The 25,467-nt window shown below is 59.2% G+C and overlaps 10 protein-coding genes and 1 non-coding gene across 11 annotated transcripts in view; 6 read left to right on the top strand and 5 right to left on the bottom strand.

The window, feature by feature from the left end:
• Positions 1-889: 889 nt before the first annotated feature.
• On the top strand, positions 890-2,811 carry VDAG_06106 (endoplasmic oxidoreductin-1; the record flags this gene model as incomplete). Its single annotated transcript, XM_009659120.1, has 2 exons — positions 890-2,646; positions 2,703-2,811. 2 exons carry the CDS (start codon positions 890-892, stop codon positions 2,809-2,811), a joined length of 1,866 nt encoding a protein of 621 aa, XP_009657415.1.
• Positions 2,812-3,078: 267 nt separating this feature from the next.
• Positions 3,079-4,169, bottom strand: VDAG_06105 (uncharacterized protein; the record flags this gene model as incomplete). The annotated part of the gene is made up of 2 exons (XM_009659119.1): positions 3,079-3,830; positions 3,884-4,169. 2 exons carry the CDS (start codon positions 4,167-4,169, stop codon positions 3,079-3,081), a joined length of 1,038 nt encoding a protein of 345 aa, XP_009657414.1.
• Positions 4,170-7,194: 3,025 nt separating this feature from the next.
• VDAG_06104 (uncharacterized protein) lies at positions 7,195-8,616 on the top strand. The gene is made up of 2 exons (XM_009659118.1): positions 7,195-8,000; positions 8,050-8,616. The coding sequence occupies exons 1-2, from the start codon at positions 7,587-7,589 to the stop codon at positions 8,413-8,415; spliced, it is 780 nt and encodes a 259-aa protein (XP_009657413.1). The 5' UTR covers positions 7,195-7,586; the 3' UTR covers positions 8,416-8,616.
• Positions 8,617-10,021: 1,405 nt separating this feature from the next.
• Positions 10,022-10,104, bottom strand: VDAG_20173. Its single transcript has one exon. It is a non-coding gene; the product is annotated as a tRNA-Leu (tRNA).
• A 752-nt stretch (positions 10,105-10,856) lies between these two features.
• Positions 10,857-11,231, bottom strand: VDAG_06103 (uncharacterized protein; the record flags this gene model as incomplete). The annotated part of the gene is made up of 1 exon (XM_009659117.1): positions 10,857-11,231. The coding sequence occupies one exon, from the start codon at positions 11,229-11,231 to the stop codon at positions 10,857-10,859; it is 375 nt and encodes a 124-aa protein (XP_009657412.1).
• Positions 11,232-12,332: 1,101 nt separating this feature from the next.
• Positions 12,333-13,274, top strand: VDAG_06102 (G/U mismatch-specific uracil DNA glycosylase; the record flags this gene model as incomplete). Its single annotated transcript, XM_009659116.1, has 1 exon — positions 12,333-13,274. One exon carries the CDS (start codon positions 12,333-12,335, stop codon positions 13,272-13,274), a length of 942 nt encoding a protein of 313 aa, XP_009657411.1.
• A 481-nt stretch (positions 13,275-13,755) lies between these two features.
• VDAG_06101 (pescadillo development protein) lies at positions 13,756-15,762 on the top strand (the record flags this gene model as incomplete). The annotated part of the gene is made up of 1 exon (XM_009659115.1): positions 13,756-15,762. One exon carries the CDS (start codon positions 13,756-13,758, stop codon positions 15,760-15,762), a length of 2,007 nt encoding a protein of 668 aa, XP_009657410.1.
• Positions 15,763-16,033: 271 nt separating this feature from the next.
• Positions 16,034-18,224, top strand: VDAG_06100 (uncharacterized protein; the record flags this gene model as incomplete). The annotated part of the gene is made up of 2 exons (XM_009659114.1): positions 16,034-16,261; positions 16,347-18,224. The coding sequence occupies 2 exons, from the start codon at positions 16,034-16,036 to the stop codon at positions 18,222-18,224; spliced, it is 2,106 nt and encodes a 701-aa protein (XP_009657409.1).
• A 94-nt stretch (positions 18,225-18,318) lies between these two features.
• VDAG_06099 (HAD-superfamily hydrolase) lies at positions 18,319-19,101 on the bottom strand (the record flags this gene model as incomplete). Its single annotated transcript, XM_009659113.1, has 1 exon — positions 18,319-19,101. The coding sequence occupies one exon, from the start codon at positions 19,099-19,101 to the stop codon at positions 18,319-18,321; it is 783 nt and encodes a 260-aa protein (XP_009657408.1).
• Positions 19,102-19,604: 503 nt separating this feature from the next.
• On the bottom strand, positions 19,605-23,567 carry VDAG_06098 (kinesin-II 85 kDa subunit; the record flags this gene model as incomplete). Its single annotated transcript, XM_009659112.1, has 4 exons — positions 19,605-20,701; positions 20,758-21,210; positions 21,309-22,985; positions 23,091-23,567. The coding sequence occupies 4 exons, from the start codon at positions 23,565-23,567 to the stop codon at positions 19,757-19,759; spliced, it is 3,552 nt and encodes a 1,183-aa protein (XP_009657407.1). The 3' UTR covers positions 19,605-19,756.
• Positions 23,568-24,500: 933 nt separating this feature from the next.
• The window catches only part of VDAG_06097 (ATP-dependent RNA helicase ROK1), a gene marked incomplete at both ends in the record, with an annotated part of 2,276 nt that continues 1,309 nt past the window's right edge, over positions 24,501-25,467 (top strand). Inside the window, one exon of the mRNA XM_009659111.1 lies at positions 24,501-25,437. Coding sequence (XP_009657406.1) covers positions 24,501-25,437 — 937 coding nt within the window. The remainder of the gene's footprint in view (positions 25,438-25,467) is intronic.

Below are 25,467 nucleotides of genomic sequence, written 5' to 3'. Positions count from 1 at the left end.
GCTCCCTATTTCGGTGGCACTTGCCTCAAACTGCCGCCGGCGCCCCGTCGCCGTGGAGGATTTCGGACCTTCCACTCTGTTGGAGGACACATTGCACTTGCCCAAATCGCCGCCCATCCCGCTCCTAAAGTGTCTAGGCAGGGGCGACCAGCGTCATGCCCATTTGGATGATGATGATCAATCCTTCCGCCCAATCTGATCCCCCTCTGTTAGAGTTCCTGCGAGGCACAAACAAAAAGGAAAAAGGAAAAAAAGGACTTTGATGGTGCATTGGCTTCCTATTCATAGCGACGCATCGAACCACTGAACCGTGGTTTGAGGCCACATCGCATACCACACGCATTCCAACTCGTTCGGATTCCAGACCCCTCCCTCCACTTATTCCATCGACATCCACAAGCGATTCGCGGTCTCGGGCCACCTGCACATACTCTGCTGTCCTCTTCTTCTATTGACAGCTTCTTGCGCTGTACATAATTTATCCCTTGCGGCCCTTCTTTGTCCTTCGTCCTCGACCTCCTGCTCAATTCCCAACTGTTCTGCTCAAACGAACCTTAACCTTTATAGCCTTTCCACCAACCCCAGATCCGCCTCGCCGTCATTACCCTTTGACGTAACAGCCACGATCCGACACAACCCACTGATAGCCTCTGCCGCTGCACCCCTCCACCGTGACAGGCTTTCTGTCATTGAGACCCCAAACGAGCAGTCTGTTGATTGCATCCTCTTGGCCGGCCGACTGCTCCCTCAAAGAATATCAATCAACCCAGCATGAAAACCGCCAGCAGGCTCTTCTATCTCTCCGTCTTCTCCCTTCTGGCAGCGCCTGCACAATGCGACGTTTCGAAGGATGATTGCGCGGTACGCAACGCTGCTCTTTGCCACCCCCATGGCTGCTCCCGCCGTATTGCCACTGCGCGTGCTAGATCTTGTCTTCGTTTCTAATATCGCCTGCTACCAGATAACTCCCAAAGCCATCGTTTCGGACGCCTGTGCCTCCTACTCTACCCTCGACAAGCTGAACTTTGCTGTCAAACCTCTACTCGACGACCTTACCACCACGACCGACTTCTTCTCACACTACCGTCTCAACCTCTTCAACAAAAGGTGCCCCTTCTGGAACGACGAAAATGGTATGTGCGGCAACATTGCCTGCGCCGTAGAGACGCTGGACGACGAGGCGGACATACCAGAGGTCTGGCGCTCAGCAGAACTTGGCAAACTGGAGGGACCGGTGGCGAAACATCCCGGCCCCAGGGCGAAGAAGAATACGGACCGTCCCCTCCAACACGGCCTCGGCACCAATGTGGGAGAGAGCTGCGTGTTCGAGTACGACGACGAATGCGATGAGCGTGACTACTGCGTTCCCGAAGACGAAAGCGCTTCTTCAAAGGGCGACTACGTCAGCCTCCTTCGAAACCCTGAACGCTTCACTGGTTACGCAGGCGTCGGTGCTGCCCAGGTCTGGGATGCCATATATCGGGAGAACTGTTTTTCGAGATCCTCGTTCCCCAACTCTGCCGCCCTTGGCGTATCGCAACAGAGCTCTGTGCTTAACAAGGTTGGGCCCGCGGCCGAGGACCTAAAACAGATCCTGGAGGCCGCTGGACGCCAGCAAGCGTTGGAGCAGATCCGCGAGACGCATCCAAACACCCCGTTTGTGGCTCAGACGGGCTTCGAAGCCCAAGATGAGTGCCTCGAGAAGCGTGTCTTCTACCGCGTCATCTCGGGTATGCACGCAAGCATTAGCACTCACCTTTGCTGGGACTTCCTCAATCAGACCACCGGCCAGTGGCAGCCCAATCTCGCCTGCTACAAGACACGACTTCACGAGCACCCCGACCGCATTAGCAACCTGTACTTCAATTACGCGCTGGTGACTCGCGCTGTTGCCAAGCTGGGACCTTTCATCCAGGGCGAAGCCGGTCAAGAGCGATATACTTTTTGTACCGGCGACCCTTACGAAGATGATGCGACGAGGGCCAAGGTGCTGGCCGTGACGCAGGGTGCCGCATCAGTTCCCCAGATTTTCGATGAGAGCCTCATGTTTAAGAACGGCGAGGGTCCATCACTCAAGGAGGACTTCAGGAACCGCTTCCGCAACGTCAGCCGCGTCATGGACTGCGTCGGCTGTGACAAGTGTCGCCTGTGGGGCAAGCTGCAGACAGCGGGCTATGGCACGGCGCTCAAAGTCCTCTTTGAGTTCGACAATGCCAGCGAAGATCTCCCCCAGCTGAAGCGGACCGAGATTGTGGCGCTGTTCAACACGTACGCGCGGATCAGCAGCTCTTTGCGCGCCATTGGCAAGTTCAGGGGCATGGTAGAGGAACAGCAAGCGCTGGAGGGCGTCTCGTCTCTTGCCCAGGAGGCCGTTGAGCCTCCAGTGGGAGCTGGAGCACAAGCTCAAGCATCTGATGCAGATGAGGACGGCCTGGACGACGACGATTACGAGGAGGAGGAGGACGAGGAAGAGGGGGACGACGAGGACGACGAGGATGAAGCATCCGCCAAGAAAAAAGGCAGCCAGTGCGGTATGAAGTCGGATAAGAATGCCACCGTGAGCCAGAGCTTGGACGACGAGCTCAGGCTCGTCATGCGCGTGACCAAGCTGGTCCTGGTGCAGTGGGCTTCTTTCCCCGGAACACTGTAAGTGATGGTCTCCAGCCTGTTTGAGGTGACGAAATTAACTAACACCAAACCAGTTGGCACATAGTCAGCAACGAGACGAAGCGTTTCGGTCAGTTCTTCCTCGGCCTGCCCGTCTCGCCGCGGACATGGAAGTTTGAGCGGCCAAACTTGGATGAGCTGTAGCAGTGGAGCGGCATGGAAGCATTTGAGTCTGAAAAGGACGCTGGCGTTTTGGAACTTGTAGCATTTTATTCAGGGCTGGGTAGATCGGCGAGTTGCGTGTTCAAAAGTGGCGTATATATCATGAATCAACCACTGGACACCTTAGTATGTTTTTCACATCACTCCACCATGCCATGGGCCCGACGGGATTGTGTATAAATTTCTCGTTCTCGCTACCGCTACGTGCATGTCCTCTGTACGCCCCCGCTTGATTGTCGCCTCGGACTTTTAATATGGAGAATCGTCTCCCGTCGGACTCCTCGCGCTGCGACTGCTCTCCCTGCTGCTACGACCACCTCCCGCTACCTTGCCATTGCCAAGAAGAACATGCGTCACGACGTTGCCAATCTTCACCTTGACACCCGACACGCGCACCTCCCAGTTCCGAAGCTTCTTGAACGAGGGCGCGCGGAAGATGCGATACGTCCGTATGCACATCTCCTCGTCGGGCAGGGCGAACGTCCAGGCGATGCTGACGTGGAAGGCATTGTCAACAAGGGCGTCCGCCTCAGCGTCAGCTTCGCCCTTGTTGGCGGCTTCGACTTGGTCTCTGGACGCGTACAGCGTGGGCAGCCCGCGGGAAGAGGCTACGGTGTTGCATCGGCGGAGGAGCTCGCGCAGCTGGGGGTTGGCGCTCGTACCGGGAATGGGAGGTTTGGCCTTGGGGTCGGCCACACGGAGGACAAGGAAGGCGCGGTCCGAGTCAGGAGACTTGTAGAAGGCGAGACCGCTGGGAGAGACCGTAAAGGGTCCTTTGACAGCGGCCGAGGTGGGACGCAAGGACGAAGTGAGCGCGTCTAGGAAGGCGTCCTTGTTGGCGGTGGTCAGTGACAGGGATTTCGAGAGCGAGATATGAAGTGGCAAGGGGGCGTTAAGATCCGAGGTCAGGAAAGAATGCAGCCTGTGGGTGGTGCCGAGCTGCTTCTGGGCAGCGTCGAGAAACTCGACCAAGAGTGCATGTTGCTCTGTAGTAGGATGCCCTGCACGCGGTTAGGATTCAGGGTCTGATGTGGAAGAAAATGGAGGGCTTTACACTCAATATAAACGTGGGAGGGCCAGTTGCCCGCGACATGCGGTGTCAATCGCTTTCGGCCGTTGTGCAGGCTGGGGTCATCCGAGACACTCTGGCGCACACTGGAGGCATAGAGATCGTGAAACGATTCGGGAAGAGGTGGCAGATCTGAGGCAGTCGGATGGGATGCTTCGCCCCCTTTGCCATCGGGCCCGCCGCCGGATCGCTGTTTCTTGGCCGGGGGAGGGGCGATCTCAGAATCGGCTGTGACGACGCTCGAGTCGGAGGAGTAGTCAACGAGTGCCATCAGTTCGGGGTAGTCAGTTCGGACCTGCGCCGGGCCAACGAGGTCGACGAGACACGATGGAGCGAATACGACCGAGACGAAGTGAACTCCGGGGCGGAGAGGACGACTTGCCGGAAGGGTCAGCAACGGTTGGCTCGTGGGGAGAGACAGAGATTGCTCAGGCTCTCGACATAGGTTCGTTCCGTCTGACAGCCCTAGAAGGCGTTTGTCACGGACCGTTGATGTTGCTTCGGCTGAAGAGGAAACCCGGCCAGAAGAAATGATGGCAAGATCAACCAAATGGTTGATGTAGCTCAGAAAGCAGTGCGTGCGCGTGGTTGGCCATTGGTGACAGAATCACGATGAGTGTGCGATCGAGGGTGACCTAGGCCCGCAAGTTGGTGGAATCGAAAACGCGTTCATCGATCTCGATGGGGCGCACATGGAGGCGCCTACCATGCGCGGAGGCACCCAGCTGTTCGAGGTAACAGTGTAGAGATCAGTAATTACAGCGCACAATAGAAAATATAGCCTTCTTGACGATGGCCACTCAGTCTCGAGTGCGATTCTGTTTGTTGTCTATCTTGTTACAGAACTGCAATGCTTGGCGTTGGCCCGACCACGTTGATGTTGGACAAACTCGCTGATGAACATTCGCCATGGACGAGGTGTGGCGTGGTGGCCATAGCTTTGCGCAGAAAGAAGGCCGAGTGGCTGGGACGGTTCGAACGAGGTCAAGCGAGACACGCCGAGCGAGTTGGCCCGGATGGATCAGAGGCTGAAAGAACCAAATGCTTGAGTGAGACCGTGGGCTTGCGCTCATCAGAGTATCTCGCATGGATGCAACTGCATTGTGAAGCTTAAATCTTGGCACTGGAGCCTGGAGAGAAAGGCTGCTTGCTGGAAAATGCTGGCCACAGGTTTGTCAGTGGCCAGTGGCCTATGTTGGAGGGTCAGGGTGACGGGTGTGATGGAATGGTCCATTGAAGAACCAAAGCATCTCGGGGAAGAATTTAGTATAGTGGAGGTGCAGTCAGGCGCATGAGCATGAGCACGCTTGGGAAATGGAAAGGCTTCCAGGCCCGTGGAAGCCGGGGGGTTGCGGTGTGATGGACAATGTGGAGGGGACCATCAGAGGTGGAGGATGGCAGGAGGCGGAGTCCTTGTCGCCGATGTTCTGGGCATCTAAGTCGGTGATGCGAGTTCATGCTATGGTTTTGTTGTCCCTTTTTCCCCGGGGCGATGCACATGGTGTTCCCCTGTTGAAAGATGTGTCGTGGTCCAATTGGGGTTCTCCATGTTGCTTTTGTTTTCGTCCAAATGCCTACGACAAGACGGAAGGTTGAGGTCGAGCTTGATGCGGCAGATGGAAAGCAGGCCTCATAGGTTCCAAGCCTGATGTCTGGTGTCTAATGCCTTTCACTGGCAAGACCAAGACGGTCGACACCGCCCACCAGAGTCAAAGGAGTCAGACAGCGACTCGGTGGGGCGGCAGAAGAGGGGAAGGCACTCCCCGGAAGGGTCTCGGTGCTGGGTCTGTTGGCAGCCGCAGCCCACTACATGGTACGCCCATTGCACCTTCCCTCTGAAGTCCAAGACCACTACTCCCCCTGCTTTGCGCCCCTCGCTACTTGCTGCACGACCGAGACCACCCATCCCCAGAGGCAAGAACGCAAGTCCTCATCCGCTTGACCCGCCGCTGCCACACATGACATGCCCAAATGCAAGCCAATGGCAACAGGCCGAAGGGCGAGAACCGGGGGGGATGATCAGGTGCATTCGAAGCCCGTTAGCGGAGAGGGGTCTCTTCGAGCCGCGTACTAAGGTATGGCAGCTAGGTCGGTCGGCAGGGGGCCCCATGGGTCACGTTGGCCTCTGGGTCGATCGAAGGAAACAAAAAAAAAAAAAGCGTGACAGCCGAGAAGAGCAAGTGCCATGCCATGAGAAGTCATGCTTAAAGCTCCTGTGTCTGCCACATCCGCTTGATCAGGCCCTACTTTTCCACTTTCCACGTCCACCGTTGACCGTTCCTCGCAGCCGATCACTGTCCTGACGTCTTCATTGGAGCTGATACTGATGACCATTTACTCGCGTCTTACAACTTGAAGTAACCTGGATAGCGAGTGGCACGTCTTGCGACTGCCGATACCATCACTCGTGCCGTGGAAACGACCGACGACTTCTTCTTCTTCTGCACCATCGACTTGGATTTTGACGACACCTCGACAGTCACGATATACGCACGGTCGCCATGGCGAGGTCAAAGATGAGCAGCAAATCGTCGGAAAATGCTTGGGTGAGCTCCATGCCTTCCCCATTGTTACCCTCTTCTTCCCCGTCTCTCCCTCATCCGCGCACCCAGATCCTCGCACCTCAACGACACATGCACTATCCCCCTCACCTCTCTCTCTCTCTCTCTCTCTTTTTTGTGCGAAACATCTGCACGGCACGTCATTCTACTCGTTCCCAACGACCTGCCTTTGGGTGCTGGCATCCTGGCAAGCACACCCTCCCGCCTTTGGGTGCTGGCATCCTGGCAAGCACACCCTGCCGTCAGGCGTGGGTGGCATGGTTCCCCCAATTGCTCACCCTTCCCCCCTCACTCCGTGCGCGCACTCATGCGCCTTGGGACCCGCAGCCCGAGGTCCAGAACAGAACAAGCACCAGGGGTCAAGCTTTTGGGGGCCTGACCGCAGATGCTGGTCCCTGGCAGATTTTGTTTCCCTGGCTGCCTTGTGGAAGGGCCCGCGACCGCCCCGACTCCCCGATTCCCTGACTCCCGAGTGGGCTGCAGCGTCCCTCTACCAGCCCCGGCCCCACCAGCCCTGCGCCTCTCCGTCAGTGACGTTTGCAGCGGTTGCGTCACTGTTCACCCAGACCCTTACGTTAGCCCCAAGCTTTCGACCACTATCTCCAATGCCCCCAAGGGTTGGCCGACGTAAATACGGGCCTGGCCTGATCTTGTTGCGTGACGACGCGCAAGCCTCAAATACATTTTATCCGCCATTCCTCTTGCATCCGATCAATTCTGTCTCACACTTCACACACCCGCAGGCTTCCCGTCGTTAACCACATTATTTTCAGGCCAAACAGTATCTCCTCGATCCCCTGACAGCACCAGAACCCAGCCAAGAAGACGGTCCAGGCAGCACATTTGTGAATCCCGACCCCCTTCTGCGAACCTTTTCCAGGAGAAACAAGGATTCCACCGCCAACAAGAACGAGACCCCTCTCCCAACACCACCCACATCGGCAAGTCCTACACGCGCGAGCTTCCAGTCTCCCAGCAACAACAGCGTCTCTCGCAGCACCAGTACCCGCAACCACACTGGTCCGAGAAGTCACCCACCACGGCCCGAAAAGCACACGAGGAGCATCAGCACCCCAGTTGCAGGATTCCACCGCCCCCAATCCATATCGCAGAGATATCCCGGCGACATGTCTCACCGCCCGCTAGACGTTATCAAGCGCGAGCAGCGCGCTGCTGACCGTTCTCCGCACCTGCGCACCCGCCGCCATGGACCCAACACGGACATCATTGACGGTCTCGACACCATGGGCGGAATTTACCACCACGGGGGTCCCTATGACGCCACGCTCGCCTCGCGAAACCGCAATAAAATGTATTCGCCTCTCGACGCCGTCAAGGACTCCAACATGGAGGCGCTTAGGGCCACGCCTCGCGAGTATGTCATTGACTCTCTAGAGAGGCATGTTCCTCTCCAGGGTACTGCCACGATTCCCGCCGGTTACACCGATCTCTCCGGTAAAGTCATGAACTATGAGGAAGGCGCCGATCTGATGCGGGAGGCCGACGCTGCTGGCGGCGCGTACAAGAGGTGGGATGGCATTGTGAGTAACGTTCCACGCCCATCATCCTACCTTCGCTCATAATTTATAGAAATATCACCCCGACGACCTCAAGGGCAAGGGTGAGCCATCGTACACATATGAGAAGGATCTCAAAGAGAAGAAGCGTCTCCGCCATTCCATGAATGCCGGTCCCGCCGAGTACGAGATGCGATCGGGCATCAACCGGGAGCACCGTAAGAACGGTCCTGGTATGGTTCGCCAGCGCAGTGTCAGCAATGCCGCCGATGGGAGGCCCGGACCCCCCGGTACCCTCCGTCCTTCCAACTCACCCCCTGCCGTCGGCTTTTCCAAAAGCACAGATATTGGCCGCAGCAATTCGGCCGGCAAGCGCTTTAGTGAAGGCTTCAAGCGACGCTTTGGCAGTCTTCGCAAGAAAACCCAAACGGAGGCCTAACATGGCAGTGATGCGGCGTATGACGTATGATTTTTCATTGTAGCTATTTCCTTGTTTGCTGACCGGACTTACCGGAGAGGCGCGTGTTGTGTATTACTAGGGCAAAACTACTGGTATAGATGTCGGGACCCTTTTTTCTTTCTGTCGCGCGAGGTTTCCGACATGGGTTACGGAGTAAATATGAGATATCCACTTGGTTCGACTGCTCTCCTCGCTAGGGTGTAGGGCCGTGAGACGAGAAAGTGTGCCGATGATGTCATTGCGCTCCGAAGTCATCTTGAACGGGCGCCAGGGCCCAGTTGAACGGTGCTGAGCATCATAATCATGATTGTGACACGCCAACTCGCGGCTGAATCGTCCTAGCTTTAGACTTGTCGGTAGTGTGTTAGCCACGGATGAACCGCGTAGGCACGTTTTGGGAGCAGGTTGTAGCCGGTTCGGGGTTGTCACAAAGGCATATTCGTGACCACATTACTACACAAGAATAGCACCAGGCGAGTTCGGCCGGCGATATTGCGGCTCTACCATAGAGCAAGAGTACAGTAGATGATGATGAGCAAATGGGCAGGATCCCGAACAGCCCGGTGACGATGGCCCGGTGCTCCCGCGGTGCCGGACCTCCCGGGTAGACGACTCTCGTTGGGCTATCCACGTTATCAACGTTTCGACCAGTAATATCAACGTGAAGATTCGGTTTCACGTGTATGTTTGACTTGCAGGATCTGGTGGCATGATAGCGGGCTGGCGCGGCCAGAGGATGGACATGCCAGGGCTCTCGTGCCCACGGAGACTCGACGGCGAGCATGTTCGTCGCGTAATCGTATCCATGGCATATCATACTCCCGAGCGATTTCCGAAAGTGTAACACTAAATTGGTTTGCTGTGAAATAAGGTTGAGTCTCGTTGACTTCGTGCGGGGGCCTGAAAGGTTTGATACGGGGAAAGATACTTCACGATGTATACAGTACTGTGGCTAAAACTCAATGTCCTCTGCGCCTCACCAAAAGATGAATTTCTCATGGTCATCTTCGCAACAGAGATCGCCTGCTGAGATATGATATTCGTTCCAAGATAGGGCCGTTATCCCATTTCGACAGGCAAAGATCTAACACACCGGCATCGTTGAGGTGATGTCGGACGGCACTCTTAGGGTGCCCAGCCGTAGTGGCCTATCTGGGTATGTGATGGCGACAAAGTATACTCAGTGAAAGTTAGATATATATCACGGTCGCCACCAAAGCAAAATCGGCTGATTAGTGACGCTGATGGCTCGCATGTACACGTCGGCGACGTGGCTCGCCCCGGCAAGGCGAACCTCTGAGCCGGCATCGGACTACCGATGCTACAAGGATCATCCAAATTACTCGGAGGAAGAGCCCTTCACGCAATTCGAACAAGATTATGAGGTGCTCACCTGTCGCCGAAAGCTTCACTGTGACCTCGTGACAACATGATAGCCTCCCAGATATCATCGCTGCAGCGTCGTCCAGCTACGCCCCACAGCCGAGAAAAGCAGAAGACCAACATCTCTCGCACCTGTCACCAAGCAAAAAACGAGAAAGAAAAAAAGTCCGTATTGGCACCACAGAGCGTGCACCAGCCAAAATGATCAGGAAGGGATTCGAACCCTTGCCTATGAAATAGACTAGCACCTGAAGCTAGCGCCTTAGACCACTCGGCCACCTGACCTTGTTTGATGACATAATCCGAGCAGCGGAAGCATCATGACGGGCTCGGGGCGGCTGCGGTTGCGGAAGCGAGATGCGTGCGCGAGGATCGGGGGGGGGGAGGGTTTTGTGGATAGCGCAGGGTCTTCGGAATCGTGAGCGGGGTGTTGTGGTGTTGTGAGTGCACCAAGAGTGTGGATGAGGGTGGAGGCTATGGCGGGAAGGCGAGTGGGGCGGTATGTCTAGTTTGAGAGCGAGGGGCGGTAGAGGTTGGCGGACCGAATTGTCAGGGGATTAAGGAACAGGATGATGGAAGGGATTTAGAAAGGTAGGTGTTTGCCATGCCAGTGATTGAAATAATCGTCGTTGGGCACTTGGGACAGGAATGCTACCATCAAGAGGGGGCGATGGTTGCTTAATGTCCTATGTTGGACTCCATCTTTTCTACACCGGTATCTAGGTACTTGACTTACACCGCCTGAGCCTCCTTACCTCTACGACAGTTGGCACGGTGGGCACGCACACTGAAGCGGGAAAGATATTAACAGGTCACGCAAGAGGCCTCTAGTAAAGGGCATAGCCAGGCACAACAGGGGCCAGTTTCCGCATGGTAAAAGATATAGCCAAAGCTCCAGGGTATCATTAATCGTTACTTGCACCGACCCGTAATACATCGCGAACTCCGTTCCATGACATCGCAATTCTTTCGAGCCCTGGTCGACCACTCTCAGCGTCCAACCTGGCCTCACGGATTGACGTGTTCTAATCTCCTCTTCAGGACGAGACGACGCCATAGTAGATTCCAACACCGAGACCGATGCCCAAGAAAACAGTCATGACGACGATCCAGTGGGCGTACTGCCACCTTTGGTTCTCACGGCCAGAGAATCCTGGCGGCGGCTCGTTCTTGTATCTTTCGTACTGTGGTGGTTTCGACTGTGAAGCCTCGCCGTAATCGGGGAGGTGTGCAGGGCCAGGAGCCTCAATGGTGTCCGGATTCGGGCTCCCGCCTGCGGGTTGAGACGTGGGTGCGAAAGGAGCCGCCTGCTGCGGCGGTTGAGCTTCAAGGTTGGAGAGCTCGTGATAGGTGGGCAGAGCCGCGTCAGGGCCGCCTGGCTGACCTTGTCGGGAGTTGCTGGAGTTGTCCATTCGATGGATCCGATGGGCTTGTGCAATGTTTTATGGGGAATGCTTCTGGTACCGTCGAGTGTCGATGCAGTGGCAAGGTGGTTCTGTTCCCCAGCATACTAGGGGGACTCACGCGTCACTAGATATACGGCCACCGCCGTGGCTCTTGGCTGTGAGGCCTCGCGTCTCGAGCTGTCTGTTTGTCTCGATCTTTCAGAACTGAGGGGCGGGGGTTGGTGAGCCAGCAGGGGTATCATTGGTCAAGTAGCCTGCCCGCGAACTTGGGATTGTGGCGGAGCACGCTCATAAACTCTTGGCTTCTGAAGTCCGTGACTCCATAGAGTACGTCGACCCCAGCAGTAGGTTATCTCGAACCCCAAGTCCAGGGACCAACAGACTGCATCGGGCGTGTTGTGGGCCGGGATGAGCTGTTCGGCTCGTGCTGTCTGATGGCCAAGGTCGTCACAGTGGTGTTGTAGCGGTGGCGGAGCAGACATTGCTCTTCGGTGCCGCACGCGCACCTTGATCATTCTGCGACTCTGAGCAGCTTGCCAGCAAGTCATGCTGCGGCCATCGCCCAGTCGGTCGGTTGCACGGCTCAGGCATCCAAATGTTAAGGGGGGATGAGAGAGGCGCAGCTGAAGAAAAGCGGCATGCTTTACCACGGAGCAGCGCTGGCATGCCCGCCGGTTGTTGGTGCTTGTGCGGCATGATCAAAACGCCGTGATCATCAATAATTTTGTGATGGCAGCGGAAAGATGATGAACGACAGCTCGAATTGCCATGTCATTGACTAGCAGTAGAATGAGGTTTGCCTTCTTCGAAGGTCCACCTGCCTTGCCTGCCTTGCCTGCCTGGGGTCGGTGCGTGATTGGGGGCCAAGACGGAAGCGATCCAGGGTCCAAGGTTTGTTTAGTCATCAAGAGAGGTGACAGGCGGGAGCTATCGCCACTTGCCTGCCTCGCGAATGGCACTTACAAGGCTGGACCACGAGATGTTGGTCAAGAGCTACCCGAACGGTTGCCCGTGGACAGAATTTTCAACTTTGAATTTATCGCTATACACCGCCAGGCAACAACCGCGGGGTGCCTCGTCAGTATTCGACATCAGATCGTCCCCGCCATGGGCACCGAAAACGAAGGAATCAAGAGCGAGGAGGTCACGACAGACATGCTTGAAGCCAAACCCGCCAGCTTTAATGGGCGCCTGCAAAATTTCATCCACGTCCCGTCATCCACAGTCTCACCACTCCGCCGCAGCGTTCGTGTTGCCGCCACTCTCGGGCAGACAGGCAACTTGAGGCCTGCGCCCAAGCTACAGGCATCACCATCACCATCTCCGTCACGGCCGACGAAACGTAAGACGTCGCCTTCTGAGGGCGCAAAAAGGAAGCGGTCCACGCCTCGTTATGCGCCTCCCTCCACCTATGCCCACCTGCCCCCGTTGCCTGACGCCATTACACCCAACCTCTTGATCCTCTTCATCGGCCTCAACCCGGGCATCCAGACAGCTTCGACAGGCCATGCCTACGCGCACCCCTCGAACCTCTTCTGGAAGCTTCTGCATCACTCGGGCATCACGTCGCGCCTGCTGCCGGCCTCGGAAGACCGGACGTTGCCAGAGCGGTATGCGTGCGGATTCACTAACATTGTGTCCCGCCCGAGCCGCAACGGAGCTGAGCTACGGAACGCGGAACTTGACGCTGGCGTTGCCGTGTTGGAGGCCAAGATTGCCAAGTGGAGGCCAGAGGTGGCCTGCATCGTGGGCAAGGGCATCTGGGAAGCGGTCTTCCGGGTCAGGAAGGGCAGGGGCATGAAGAAGGGGGAGTTCGAGTACGGCTGGCAGGAGGGCGAGAACATGGGGGTGGTGAGGGACGGCGAAGAAGGGGGGCCATGGGAGGGCGCCAGAGTGTTCGTCGCGACGAGCACGAGCGGACTTGCGGCGACTCTGGGGCCGAGGGAGAAAGAGGTGATTTGGGGGGAGCTTGGAGCTTGGTGTACGCAGAGGAGGGCCGAGAGAGGCATGCTGACTGAGGTCAAGGAGGAGATGGCATCGAGCTTCTAGACCCATGACCCGGGTTGTGATCTATCGGAGCGATTCTTAGAGTCAGATCTCATGATTGTTCACGGTATGATCGAGAAATATCTGCCTTGTCCTCCACGAGCTTTCGAGATCGGGATACTCCAGGTGAAGATGGAGATCGTGAAGATGTCAAGCCAACGCCAGGTGCATGCACAATATGTGAGACCCACATTGGTGATGAATATTCTTATCAGACCAATCATTCGCCCCCAAAAGACACTCTAAGCCTTTCTGGGCGATGTCCCAGGCGGTCTGGAGGCAATTGCAGGCGCAGGCACCAAACGGGCGGCAGAAAAATCTCGATTGGAAAAAAAGTTGGGCGGTCGAAGAAAAAGAAGCGCCCCGCCTCGAGGAGGCCGGGAAAAAAAGGCCAGGACAACTGGAGAGCTTCAGCTTCACCAGGCATCCCCCCCCCCTCTTCTTACCCACACGAATCAATCCAGCCTCCGAACGACCATCGATCATGGGCAGAATCAAGAAGAAGGGCCAGGCCGGCGCGGCCAAGAACTACGTGACCCGTACCCAGGCTGTCAAGAAGCTCCAGCTCAGTCTGCCCGATTTCCGAAAGCTCTGCATCTGGAAGGGCATCTACCCGCGCGAGCCTCGCAACCGCAAGAAGGTCTCCAAGTCCTCGACCCCCTCGACCACCTTTTACTACGCCAAGGACATCCAGTATCTGCTGCACGAGCCTCTGATTCAGAAGTTCCGCGACCAGAAGGCCCTCGAGAAGAAGATTTCCAAGGCCCTCGGTCGTGGCGATGTGGGCGATGCGAAGAGGCTCGAGGGAAACGCTGTGCGCACCGACAAGACGGGCAAGCCCGGCTACACCCTCGACCATGTCATCCGTGAGCGCTACCCGACCTTCATCGACTCCCTGCGCGACCTCGACGACTGCCTGTCCATGCTGTTCCTCTTCGCCAACCTGCCCTCTACCTCGACCGTCCCCGCCAAGATGATCGCCAGGTGCGAGCGTCTGTGCCTCGAGTTCCAGCACTACCTCATCGTCTCCAAAAGCCTTACCAAGTCCTTCCTCTCCATCAAGGGCATCTACTACCAGGCCAACATCCAGGGCGAGGACGTCCTGTGGCTCGTTCCCTACAAGTTCAACCAGCGCGTTGTCGGCGATATTGATTTCCGCATCATGGGCACCTTTGTCGAGTTCTACATGACCCTGCTCGGTTTCATCAACTTCAGGCTCTACACCTCGGTCGGCCTCAAGTACCCCCCCAAGTTTGACCTCAGCAAGGACGAGCAGTCGGGTGAGCTCGGCGCCTTCATTCTCGAGGGCCAGGGCCTCGCCAACGACGACGAGGACCAAGCCCAGCAGCAGCAGCAGCAGCAGCAGCAGATCACGGAAGGCGAGGCGACAGAGCACCACCCCGACCCCGAGACCCAGGCGGCCGTCAACAAGGTCGTCAAGAAGCTCAAGGGCGCCGCCGATGTCACAGACGAGGCCTCGAGCGACAACTCGGAAGCCGCTGACACCAACGCCATCGACAAGTTTGAGCCCGCCGCCCCCGGTGGTGACATTCTCCCGCAGCCCAGCTACTCGAGCTCGGACGTCGGCAAGCTCTTCGCGCACTGCACCTTTTACCTGTCGAGGGAGACGCCGCGCGGCCCCCTCGAGTTCATCCTGCGCGCGTTCGGCTGCAAGCGCATCGGCTGGGACTCGGTCCTCGGCGAGGGCGCCTACACCACGGACGAGCACGACCCCTCGATCACGCACCAGATTGTGGACCGCCCCATCATCGCCGGCGAACCCGTCGAGGCGCAGGCCGAGGACAACCAGACGGCGCAGAAGCTGGGCGCCAACCAGCGCATCCCCGGCAGGGTGTACGTCCAGCCGCAGTGGGTGTGGGACAGCGCCAACGACGCCGAGCTCAAGCGGCCGGATCTGTACGCGCCCGGCGCGCAGCTGCCGCCCCATCTGAGCCCCTTTGTGCGCGCCGTGCAGGGCCAGTACGACCCGACGGTGCCGCTCGAGGAGCAGGAGACCGAGGGCGAGGTCCTCGCCGACAGCGACGAGGAGATGGACGACGAGCAGCTCGACGCCATGGCCCTCGAGGCGCCCGACATGGACGTTGCCGGGTCGGAGGACGACGCGGACGCCGCCGTGGGCGACGACTCGTTTGGCGGCTTTGACGACGACGACGAGGCCGAGCACGACGAGGAGGACGACGACGACGCGGCGCAGCGGCAGCTGGAGCTCGAGGCCGAGCTGACGGGCGCCGGCGTCAAGGCCAAGACGACGTCGGCGGCCAAGGCGAAGAAGGACGCGGCGCGCAAGGCGCTGGCCAAGAGGGCGGCCGAGGAGGAGGAGGAGCACGAGCGGGCCAAGGGCATGCTGCCCAAGAAGAAGCGCAAGCTGTACGAGCAGATGATGTACACCAACAACAAGAAGAGCGCCGAGGCGGAGAAGCTGCGGGCCAAGAGGAGAAAGCACGAGAAGGAGGCAGGCAAGCGGGCTTAGTCTTTTTTTCTTTTCCTCAGGTAGACGTTGGGCGTTTAATACCAGGCGTTATTCTTTTCACTTTGATGCCTGAGTTCAGTGTTGATGTGCCATGAAGCGTGCCGTGAAGCGTAATGACCTCGTCCAAGGTCTGGCCTGCTCACCTTGTTCTTGCCTCGCCTCACCTCAGCACACCGAAAACCATGTGCCCCACTTCAGACTCAACCTTCACCTTCGTCCCTCCCTCACCGAGCTGCAACCACCAACCTCACACCCACGGCAACCAACCACCATGGCCGTCGCAACTGATGACGACTGGGACCTCGACACGGACGAGATCCGGTCCACCGCCTCTGACGAACTCTACGAGACGCGCCCCAACCGCTGGCGCGGCCCCCTCTCGACATGGCGGCACATGACCGAGGAAGAGCGCCTGCTGCACCAGAACATGGAGCAGGTGCGCGACCAGGACCTCGCCATCCACCTCTTCAACGCCGCCATGCTGCGGAATCCGCCCCAAGTAGGCAACGCGCCCTCTCCTCGCACTCGTCTCGTTCGGAGAAGGGCTGCACGCCAGAGGAAGAAGAGCCCGCTGACATGCATAGGGCTCCCAGGACGCGCTGCCTGAGGGCATGGGCCTCGGCGACTGGCGTCCGCCGCAGGCGTGGACGGCGTGGCCGTTGCCTGTTGAGGCTCTGCCGAGGGAGAAGCTGCTGCGGGAGACGCGTGACGCGCACGATGCGTTCACGCTGAGGCGCAAGGATGAGTGGAGGCCGGGGAAGGACTTGGAGGAGGAGGTGTCTGCGTCGATGCTGCGGATTGCCAAGGAGAGGTTCCGCGAGCGGAAGTTGGGGCAAGGCGACGAGCCGTCGGAGGCTGGGCGGGACTCTGACGAGGACTCTGCTGACGAGTCTGAGGATGCGCATTCTGATGACGCGGACGGCGAGCCTCTGACGAAGGGCACATCCGAAGGGGAAGAGGCCGAGAGCGAGGACAGCGACGAGTCACAGGACGGAGACGAGCACGGCGTGCAAGACGAGGCGGAGCAGCAGCAGCAACCGCCAGAGGATGAAGTCCCGGCGCGGACCACCAAGGCCAAAAAGCTGTACGCGCCCGTCATGTCGGCAGATGACGACCTCTCCTACGAACTCCTCCGCCCCTCTGCAAGACATATCCTCACACAGCTCGACGCGACCCTGACGACCCTGCACAATGCGCGCATGGCCGGCGTCGTGGCCCGAGACCAGACGGACGATTCTGCTAGCGACAGGTCCTCGGTCATCTCGGACGCCGAAACAGAAGTCGCGGCACCTCCCAAGCGAGCAGCCAATGCCAGATACACCAAGAAACGCCCGGCACCAGCCTCATCGACGTCCTCTTCATACGAGGAAGATGATGCAGATGACGAATCAGCCTCGGAGAAGACGCCCCGCGGCAGACCCATTGCCCCGCGCAGGAGACGGGCATCGAAGCGTGCCGTCTCGGCCTCGTCTCGTGATAGCGACTCGGATACGTCTCGTGCGTATCGAATGTGGCGTGACAGTCGACTCAACAGGTGGGGTCTGCGCGACTGGCGGGACGTGCTCGGAGCTGCCGCACTGGCTGGGTTCGATGCTGATGTCGTGGCACGCGCGGCGCAACGGTGCGCGGATCTCTTTGGGCAGAGCATGGAGCTCCATACGGTTGTTGAGGGACAGGAGGGATATGTAACGACGACATGTTACCCGGGTAAGCCGGTGCCGGCAGCCAAAGACAGTGGGGAAGAAGACGAGGAGAGACACCTCGAGGAGACGAGGCGGAGGCTCAGATACGAGGCTATACAGCTCCGCAGAGCGAGGGAGAGGCGTGCCGGGAGAGCCCCGGCAGGTGCAGACACACAAGACTCTGACGAGGATGGCGATGGTGATGGGCCGAGGAGCAGATCACGCAACGGCCAGACGGACGAAGACAATGACTCCAGCGGTGTCGAGTTACCAGCGCGACCCAAGCTCGAGATCGACCTCAACGCTGTGCAGGCATCGCCCGACGGCCTCTTCTACTGCCCCATCACGCACTGCAAACGGCACACGAAGGGGTTCGGTGCGAAGCGCGGACTGCGAGAGCACTTCAAGCTGATCCACGACCAGCCGACGGCGCAAAAGGGCGCATTTTACTGTCCTATCACGACGTGCAAGTACCATGTACGGAGCTTCAAGGCGAGAAAGAACCTCACGGCACACATGCGGCATATGCATGGCGCCGAGCTCGCTGCTGGAGACGAACCAGAGGCCGTGGCTCCCCAGGGCAAGGGCAAAGCCAAGGAACTGGCGCCCGCGATGCAAATGCCCTTGGCAGGGAACCCGGGCAGCGACGAGGAGATGGACGGTGCCGTGCATGTCGATGGGTTCCTAAGGCCGATCAAGATTCGACAGGGATGGCTGTCAAAGGGCGGGCGAGAGAAGGGTCAACGGAATAGGGGGACGAAAGACCATGCTGACGGCTAGTCTCAGCGAGTTTCACGGCAGAGACCTCCATCACGACCATCGACACAGGACATGGTATGAAGTTGCTTTCAGCTAATCGTACGAGCCTGGAAGATCATTCTCCCTTGGCAGCAAACTGCCTCTCAACCTCATCCGCGAATTCGCCAATGGTCTGAAACTTCCACTCAAAAGCCACATCATCCTTCAACCCTTCCGGATCCCCTCCGATGCCCTGCCCTTCCTTCGTATCCCCGCCCCGCGCGATCCAGACGCTGCGCAACCCGAGCGCCTTCGCCGGCACGTGGTCGGCCCTGAGACTCCTCGCAACATGCAGCAGCTCCCCCCTCGCAAACCCGACGCCGTGCTCCCGCTCCGCCCGCTCAAACAGGTACCGAAAGTTGGCGTGCGCAGGCTTGTAGCTCCCGATCCGCTCGGCCGTGTACACGCCGTCAAACGCGACCGGCCGCATGGCGCCGACCGACGCGGCAATGTTGCGCTCGTCGACGTTGCTCAGGAGGAAGAGCTTGTACCGGCGCGCGAGCTTCTGCAGGCCGGCCACCGTGTCGCCGAACGGCACGCTGGCGCCGGCCATGGCGCGCCACGCCGCAAAGTCGGCCTCTGTCAGTTGGTCGGCGACGTCGAGGTCGGCGGCGAGCTCGCGGAAGGTGCGGGCCAGGAGCTCGTTGGCGGGCAGCGCGGGCTCGTCGTGCTCGAGGGTGTTGGAGGCGGCGTTGAAGCGCCGCATCAGGGCGGCCGTGTCTTTGAGGTCGTGGGAGGGGGGCAGAGCAGCGTGGAGGGGCGCCAGGTGGTGACGGAGGCTGGACTCGTAATCCACGAGCGTGCCGTAGTTGTCGAAGGACAGGGCTTTGAATGAGGTGAGGTCGGGGTGCGATGGCATTTTGGCGGTTGCATGCGAGGGGGGTATCAAATGCTGATCTCGAGATGTATTTGTAGAGAATGTCATTCAGGTGATAAAGTTCGCGCCATGGGCAGAGAGCTTCTCTTATAAACATTGAAGGCTACCCATGGAGGCTGCGCGTGTTGCTGTGTGTTGCCTGTCGTGTGAGATGACGTCCAAGGGCGCCGTTGACACGCTGCTCACAGAGGGTCGTAAGTCTGGGCGTCGATCATCCCTCATCTTCAACCCGTTCCTCCATCCTTGATGCGATTCTCCCCAATTTCCGCTTCAGATATCTCCAGAAGCTCAGCCGTCATCACAATGACGTGACCTTCATCTGATCATGCATGTGACAATCACCGGCCAAGTAGCAGCACATGGTCAAGGTTCAGCAGAATCGATCAAATAAAAGTGAATTATACCACAAAGCCAACGATTGAACAAGAAGGGTATCAAGCGTACAGTAAAAACCTACACCACGACACGACCCAGCGACAGAGTACAGACCCTCACGTGCCATCGTGCCTCGACCGTGAATCAGACCGGGACCATATCCAGCACGAAGCGCACCCGGCTATATTTGGTCCGCAGGTGACGCATATCCAGACCCCCAAAACGCCTCGCTGTCTCAACAAAAAAGCAGGGCGAAAGACGCTCAGTTCAGTCTCGGGCTCTTCCGCCGCGGCCCGAGGCTCTGCGAGAACGCCGCGACGGGCAGCGGCACGTTCTCCCGCCCCTCGAGCGGCCCCGCGACCGTCTTGCGGCCAATCTTGCTCTGCTGCCGCGACGTGCTGTACTTGAAGGGCAGCAGCCCGGTCGCGGCGTCGCCACCGTCAGCGGCGGCGGCGGCGGCCTCCTTCATGGCGGCGGCCCCGGCCGCCGGGTCGAACAGCATCGAGCCCGCCGTCGTCAGGTTGGTTTGCGTCAGGTTAGGGTTCACCTCGCGGAGGCTCATGCTGAAGGGGAAGGTGTGGTTCGTCGGGGCCGTCTCCGCGATGGACGGCATCGTCGAGGCCCGCGTCTGGCGTGGCGACGAAGCCGAGAGGTCGGGCTCGTCATCGTCGTCGGCGAAGACGGTGGGGATGGTGCTGGACTTGATGGGCGAGGCGGAGACGCCGTGCAGGTCGTTGAGAAGCTTCTCGTGCGCCTTGGTCTTGGGCAGATCGGTCGGGAAGTGGTAGTGCATCTTCATAGGGGTGTCGCCGGTAGGTTGGTACTCCTGGATGACCGTGGTCGATATCTCGTCCCGCAGCGCAGCCAGGGGCTGGCAGATGTCTTCTCCGATGGGCGCGAGACCTTGTCTAGCCTCCTCGGTCTGCGATTCCAGCTTGCTTCCCAAGTCCTGGACACGGTCAAACGTAGTCGCGCAGTGCGATGCGATCTCTTCGAACGACTGTCCGACAGTCTCGGAAAGCTTCTGCACAGACTCTGCGTGCTTCTCGTGGTGAGAGGCGTTCTCGTCGCGGGCGTGGGTGACAAAGTCGTCCAAGGCTTTCATCTGCACGTCAAGGTTCTCCAGCTGCTCGTCAACCACGCGCATCGTCTCGGCGTTGACCGACTCGGTGGTGCCCTGGATGGATGAACTGTGTTCTTCAGCGGCCTAGACACCATGTTAGCGCTGTTTCTGCTCCTGCGAGCTGCGTCTCTGGTACGCACGTTCCAGTCCTCCTTCAGCTTCGTCTTCATGGCTTCCTTCGAGTTGGTGACTGTCTCCAGGAGCTCGTCCTCCTTGCTGTTCCACGCGTCCATACCCTCTCCGTAGGCGGCAACATCCTTCTCGAGCGTAGTGTTGGACGCGAGGATGCTTCTCTGCAGCTCGGCCGTCTTGTCGGCGAGTCGCGACTCTTGCACCTCGGCTTGCGCGTTGATCAGGGATGTCATCTGCGCGAGCAGGTCCTGTCGGTCCACGGCCGCCTGTATGCGTTCCCCTTCCATGACCTCCTGCATGCGGCTGGCGTTGGCGGCGTTTTGCTCGGCGATGGTCCTCGTCGCCTCTTCGAGTTGCTGTCGCAGCCTCAGGGACTCGGCGCGCTGGGCAGAGATGTGCGTGACAAGGTCGTCGAAGATGGTCTTCAGGTCTTTGCCCAGAGACCTGTACGATGTGTGCAGCTGGGTTCGAACGTTAGCAGCCACCTTGAAGAGATGGACTGTCGGATGGAGGGGGGAGAACATGCCTGGTTGTGGAAGGTGCCGAGCTCGCTGAGCACGTCGGCCGCAATCTTGTCGGCCGCCGCGGCGATGGACTGTAGACTCTCGCCGACTTGGTCCTTGACGGTATCGCGCACCGTCTTGATCTCCTCGAGCACGTTGTCCATCTCTTCCTTGGATCCTTTCTGCTCGCCGAGCAGCTCCTCCCTCGACTCGGCAAACTCCTGCAGGTGGCCCTCGAGGAAGCTCTCGGTCGAGGTCAGCTTGTCCAGCTCCTCGGCCACAAAGGCCTTCATCATGTCGGCGATGCCCGAGACGCGCGCCTGCTGCTCGTCGCGCAAGAGCGCCACGCGCTGCTCCACGAGCGAGGTGATGTCGACGACGTGGCCCTGCGCCATGCCCCAGGCGCCGCGGTTGATCGACTGCAGGTCCGACTTGCGCTTGTTCTTGGCGCGCAGGCGGTCGACGTCGCCGACCGTCTTTTGGAGGGTCGAGATGAGACGGCCGCCGACCTCGGCGAGCCTGCCCTCCGTCTCCTGGTGGGCCTTGCGCAGGTGCGTCTCGTCGGCGAGCGACCGGCGCGTGGCGTCGAGGACGAGCTCCGTCTGGTCGAGCACGTCCCTCGTGTCGTCGAGCTGGGCCTTGGTGCCCTCGTGGTCCTTCTTGAGCCCCATAAAGTTGGAGGTCAGCGACAGCAGCTCGTGGACCTTGTTCTTGAGGTTCATCTCGAGCGTCTCCATCTTGGCGGCCTGCTCCTCGAGCACGATGCGTCGCGACTCGCTCTGGGCCGTCATCTCCTCGTACGACTCGTTGGAGAGGTAGACGCCGTTGCGCTGGCGCGTCGTGATGAGCTCGCTCTTGAGCTTCTCAATCTCCGTCTGGAACTCGCGCAGCAGCTTCTTCTTGTTGAGCAGCGGGTTGACCTGGGGCTTGTTGCGGATGTTCTTGGCGCGGAAGGCGTAGTCGAGGGTGGAGATGGTCTCCTCGAGGTTGCTCTTGGCGGGCGAGACGGTGGCGATGATGCACGTCTTGGTGCGGCCGCCGAGCGAGTCCTGCAGCAGGCGCGTCAGCTTGGACTCGCGGTAGGGAATGTGCTGGCTGCGGTCGACGAGGGCGTTGATGACGCGGCCCAGCGTGAGGAGGCTCTTGTTGATGAGGCCGGCCTCGGCGGCGCGCTTGTTCTCGGCGCCGGACCGCTGGATGTTCTCGCTGCCGGCGAGGTCGACGAGGTTCAGCTTGCCGGCGCTGACGTAGTCGTCGCCGGCGCCATCGTCGTTGTTGCGCTTGACGTAGGCCGTGACGGTGAAGACGGTGTGGCTGCGGCTGCTGAGGTCGTTGCACTTTGTGGCGGCGACCTGGCGCTTCAAGCTCCCGTCCTGGAGGACCTTGATGCCCTCGCCGGCCGTCTTGATGTGCTTCTCCTCCATGCCCTGGACAATGGTGGTGGCGTGGCCCTTGCGTGACGTGTCGTCAAAGATTTTCAGCTTGGCGCCCTCTTCCACGGCGATGAGATCGCGCAGCTCCTCGTTGTACAGCTCGATGAAGGAGCACTTGACGGCGCTCTCGCAGTCGTCGGCGTCGAGCTTGTTGAAGAGAGCCTGCAGCGCTCTCGGGATGATACCGGCGGCATCAGAGAGGAGGCCCATGGTTTCGGTCATGTCGCCGGACATGGTGTAGGTCTTGCCGGTGCCGGTCTGGCCGTAGGCGAAGATTGTGCAGTTGAAGCCGGCGAGCATCTGCGCGTGTCAGGGAGGGGGAGCTAGTGTGCAAGAAGAGAAGAGGGGGGTGCGCGTGTCAGGGAGCTAGTGTGCAAGAAGAGACAAGAGAAAAACAAGACGCACCTCGTCGAGAATGGGCCTGACAACATCGTCAAAGACCATGCTCTGGTCGGCAGCCGGCGAAAAGGCGCGGTCAAAGTTGTACGTCTTGTTGCTCAGGGCGTTGGGTCCCATGGACAGGTTGACGTCCTTGCCCTTGGCGGCGTCGGCCGACACGACGACGGTGCTGTTCTCCCTGACCTCGCGCTCGTTGCGGCCGCGACAGCGCACGACGACCTGGATGTTGGTCTCCTCGCCGTGGTCGCCGCCGCCCGTGTCGGTGTCGTAGTCGCGCTCCTTGCGTTTGGTGGTCGTCGTGGCCACGGAGGCCACGGACCCGGCTGGCGAGACGGCGCCGTCGCGGTTGAAGCGGGAGGACGACAGCGGGGGTCGCATTGATGTTCGTGCCGGCTGTCGGGTCCTCGTGAGGCTGGTCCCGGTGGCGGAGCGGAGGGACGATGCCGACGCGATGCGCGAGGGCGGCTCCCGTTTGGAAGCCATGGTGGTGTTCTGGTGTTCTGGGTGGACGATAGTGACAATAGTGAATGAAGACGGCTGCAGAGTCTCTGGGACGGGTACGAGATGCTGCGGCGCGCTCTGTTGGAGTTTGAGGATGGAATGTTTGGTGGCGGCTGGGGGTTGTCAAGAATGCCTGCATCCCACGTCCATGTTGGATATTGGGTGTGGGGTCGAGCGTGCGGTGCTGTTGCCCTGACAACATCACGTACCTTAAAAGGCACCCACCTGTTCTCGCAGCACCTGATCAAGGTGTCGCTTACAGACGAACGGTCGTCCCGAGAAGCGATGAATTCTTCGAACATGTTTCTACATAATTATTGCTTTCAAGGGCTTTTAGCTGTCTCGAGTTGCCCTTCTCTGCCAGGGGATCTCCCAAAGGTGCCAAGGAGAAGGAACCGATCACTTGGAGCCACACGAGAAGAATAGTCAACCGGAAGAAGCAATGGGCAACATCAAGATGATCAAATTGATTCAATCTGCCTACTGGTCTCCGTAGGCTTAATGCATGTGCAGCGGCTTCGAGGAGCTTTTGAAGCCAATGGTGAATGGTTTTGGTAACGGCAGAGAGCCTCATCGCGTACATTCAGGCACATTCGTGGTGAGATACGAGGTATCTGGCAAACGGTTGAGGAAAAGAACGTATTGCCAGAACTACCACAGCCTCCTGCTAGAGTAGGTACCCAAGTAGGTACCCAAGTAGGTGGTCATCTTCAGTCTACCTTACCATAGGTACCTTAGCCATGCATAGGCCTAGGGACCTAGGTACGTACCGATCTCCCCACAGCCAGCTGTCGCCCCACAGTGCAAGGCCGGCGTCTTGGACTGGGCTGCCCTTGTCGAAGAAGAAGAAAAAAATCTCCCCGTCTACATCTTGACAAGTTGAGACCACCTTACTGTCCACCAACCCAATCGACCATGGACATCCTCAAAGTGCTCTCGCGCGGCATCAAGCAGGCCCCCAAGGGCACCAACCCCCCAGGCACCTCCACCGCCAACCTCCCCTCCGCCGGCAACCGCACGAACCCCCAGCTCTTCCACGATCCCGTACCTGCGGCGCCAGCGCGGGGCAGCAAGAGGAAGCGCTCCAAGCACGACGTCGACCCAGAGCCCGAGGCCGACCACGACACCGACACCGACCTGCCCGACGTCGACTTCTTCGCCTCCAAGCCAGACCCCGCCGCAGACGACAGCCATGTCGCCGCCACACCCGAACCCGTCAAGCCTGCAGCGGTGCAAGCCTCGCCCCTCAAGGCCGCCAAGCTGCTCAGCGACGACGAGTGCCGCCAGATCCTGCGCTCCCACCGCCTCAAGCTGACCCTGCTGTCGAGCCGTCGCAGCAAGGAGCCCAAAGTGACCAAGAGCAAGAAGAAGAAGAAGACGGTCGCCGTCGAGGTCAAGGATGAGCCGCTGCAGCTGCACACCCAGCCCCTGACCTCGTTCCGCGCCCTCGAGACCGTCTACGCCATCGCCCCGAGGCTGGCCCAGAACCTGCAGCAGGAGGCCTACAAGGTCCCGACCGAGGTCCAGCTGGCCAGCCTGCCCATCCTGCTGCGCCCGAAGCTGGCCTTTGGCAAGGTCCCCGAGAGGAAGGAGATCGGGGACAGCGCCAAGGGGGTCAATTTCCTGGCCGTGGCGCCGACGGGGAGCGGCAAGACCATCAGCTTCTTGATCCCGGCCCTTGATGGCATCCTGCGGAAGCGAGCGGCGCTGGGAGAAAATGGCGAGCCCGAGCACGAGCTGCAGGCCGTCGTTGTCGCGCCGACGAGGGAGCTTGTCTTCCAGATTGTCAATGAGGGCCGCAAGCTCGCCCTCGGCACTGGCATCAAGATTGCGGGCATGAGGAAGGATCTGCGTCCTGCCGCATGACGAGGTGGAAAAGGCC

The sequence above is a fragment of the Verticillium dahliae genome, genomic scaffold, assembly GCF_000150675.1.
Source record: "Verticillium dahliae VdLs.17 supercont1.13 genomic scaffold, whole genome shotgun sequence".
Lineage (NCBI taxonomy): Eukaryota > Fungi > Ascomycota > Sordariomycetes > Glomerellales > Plectosphaerellaceae > Verticillium > Verticillium dahliae.
The sequence above is the reverse complement of the archived record's forward strand: the minus strand, read 5'-3'. Positions and strand labels throughout refer to the sequence as shown.

Bases quoted from the DNA above. Each gene is read 5' to 3' on its own strand.
- VDAG_06104 (XM_009659118.1), top strand. From the start codon at position 7,587: ATGTCTCACCGCCCGCTAGACGTTATCAAGCGCGAGCAGCGCGCTGCT. The intron at 8,001-8,049 runs GTGAGTAACGTT...CATAATTTATAG, and splicing joins ACAAGAGGTGGGATGGCATT to AAATATCACCCCGACGACCT.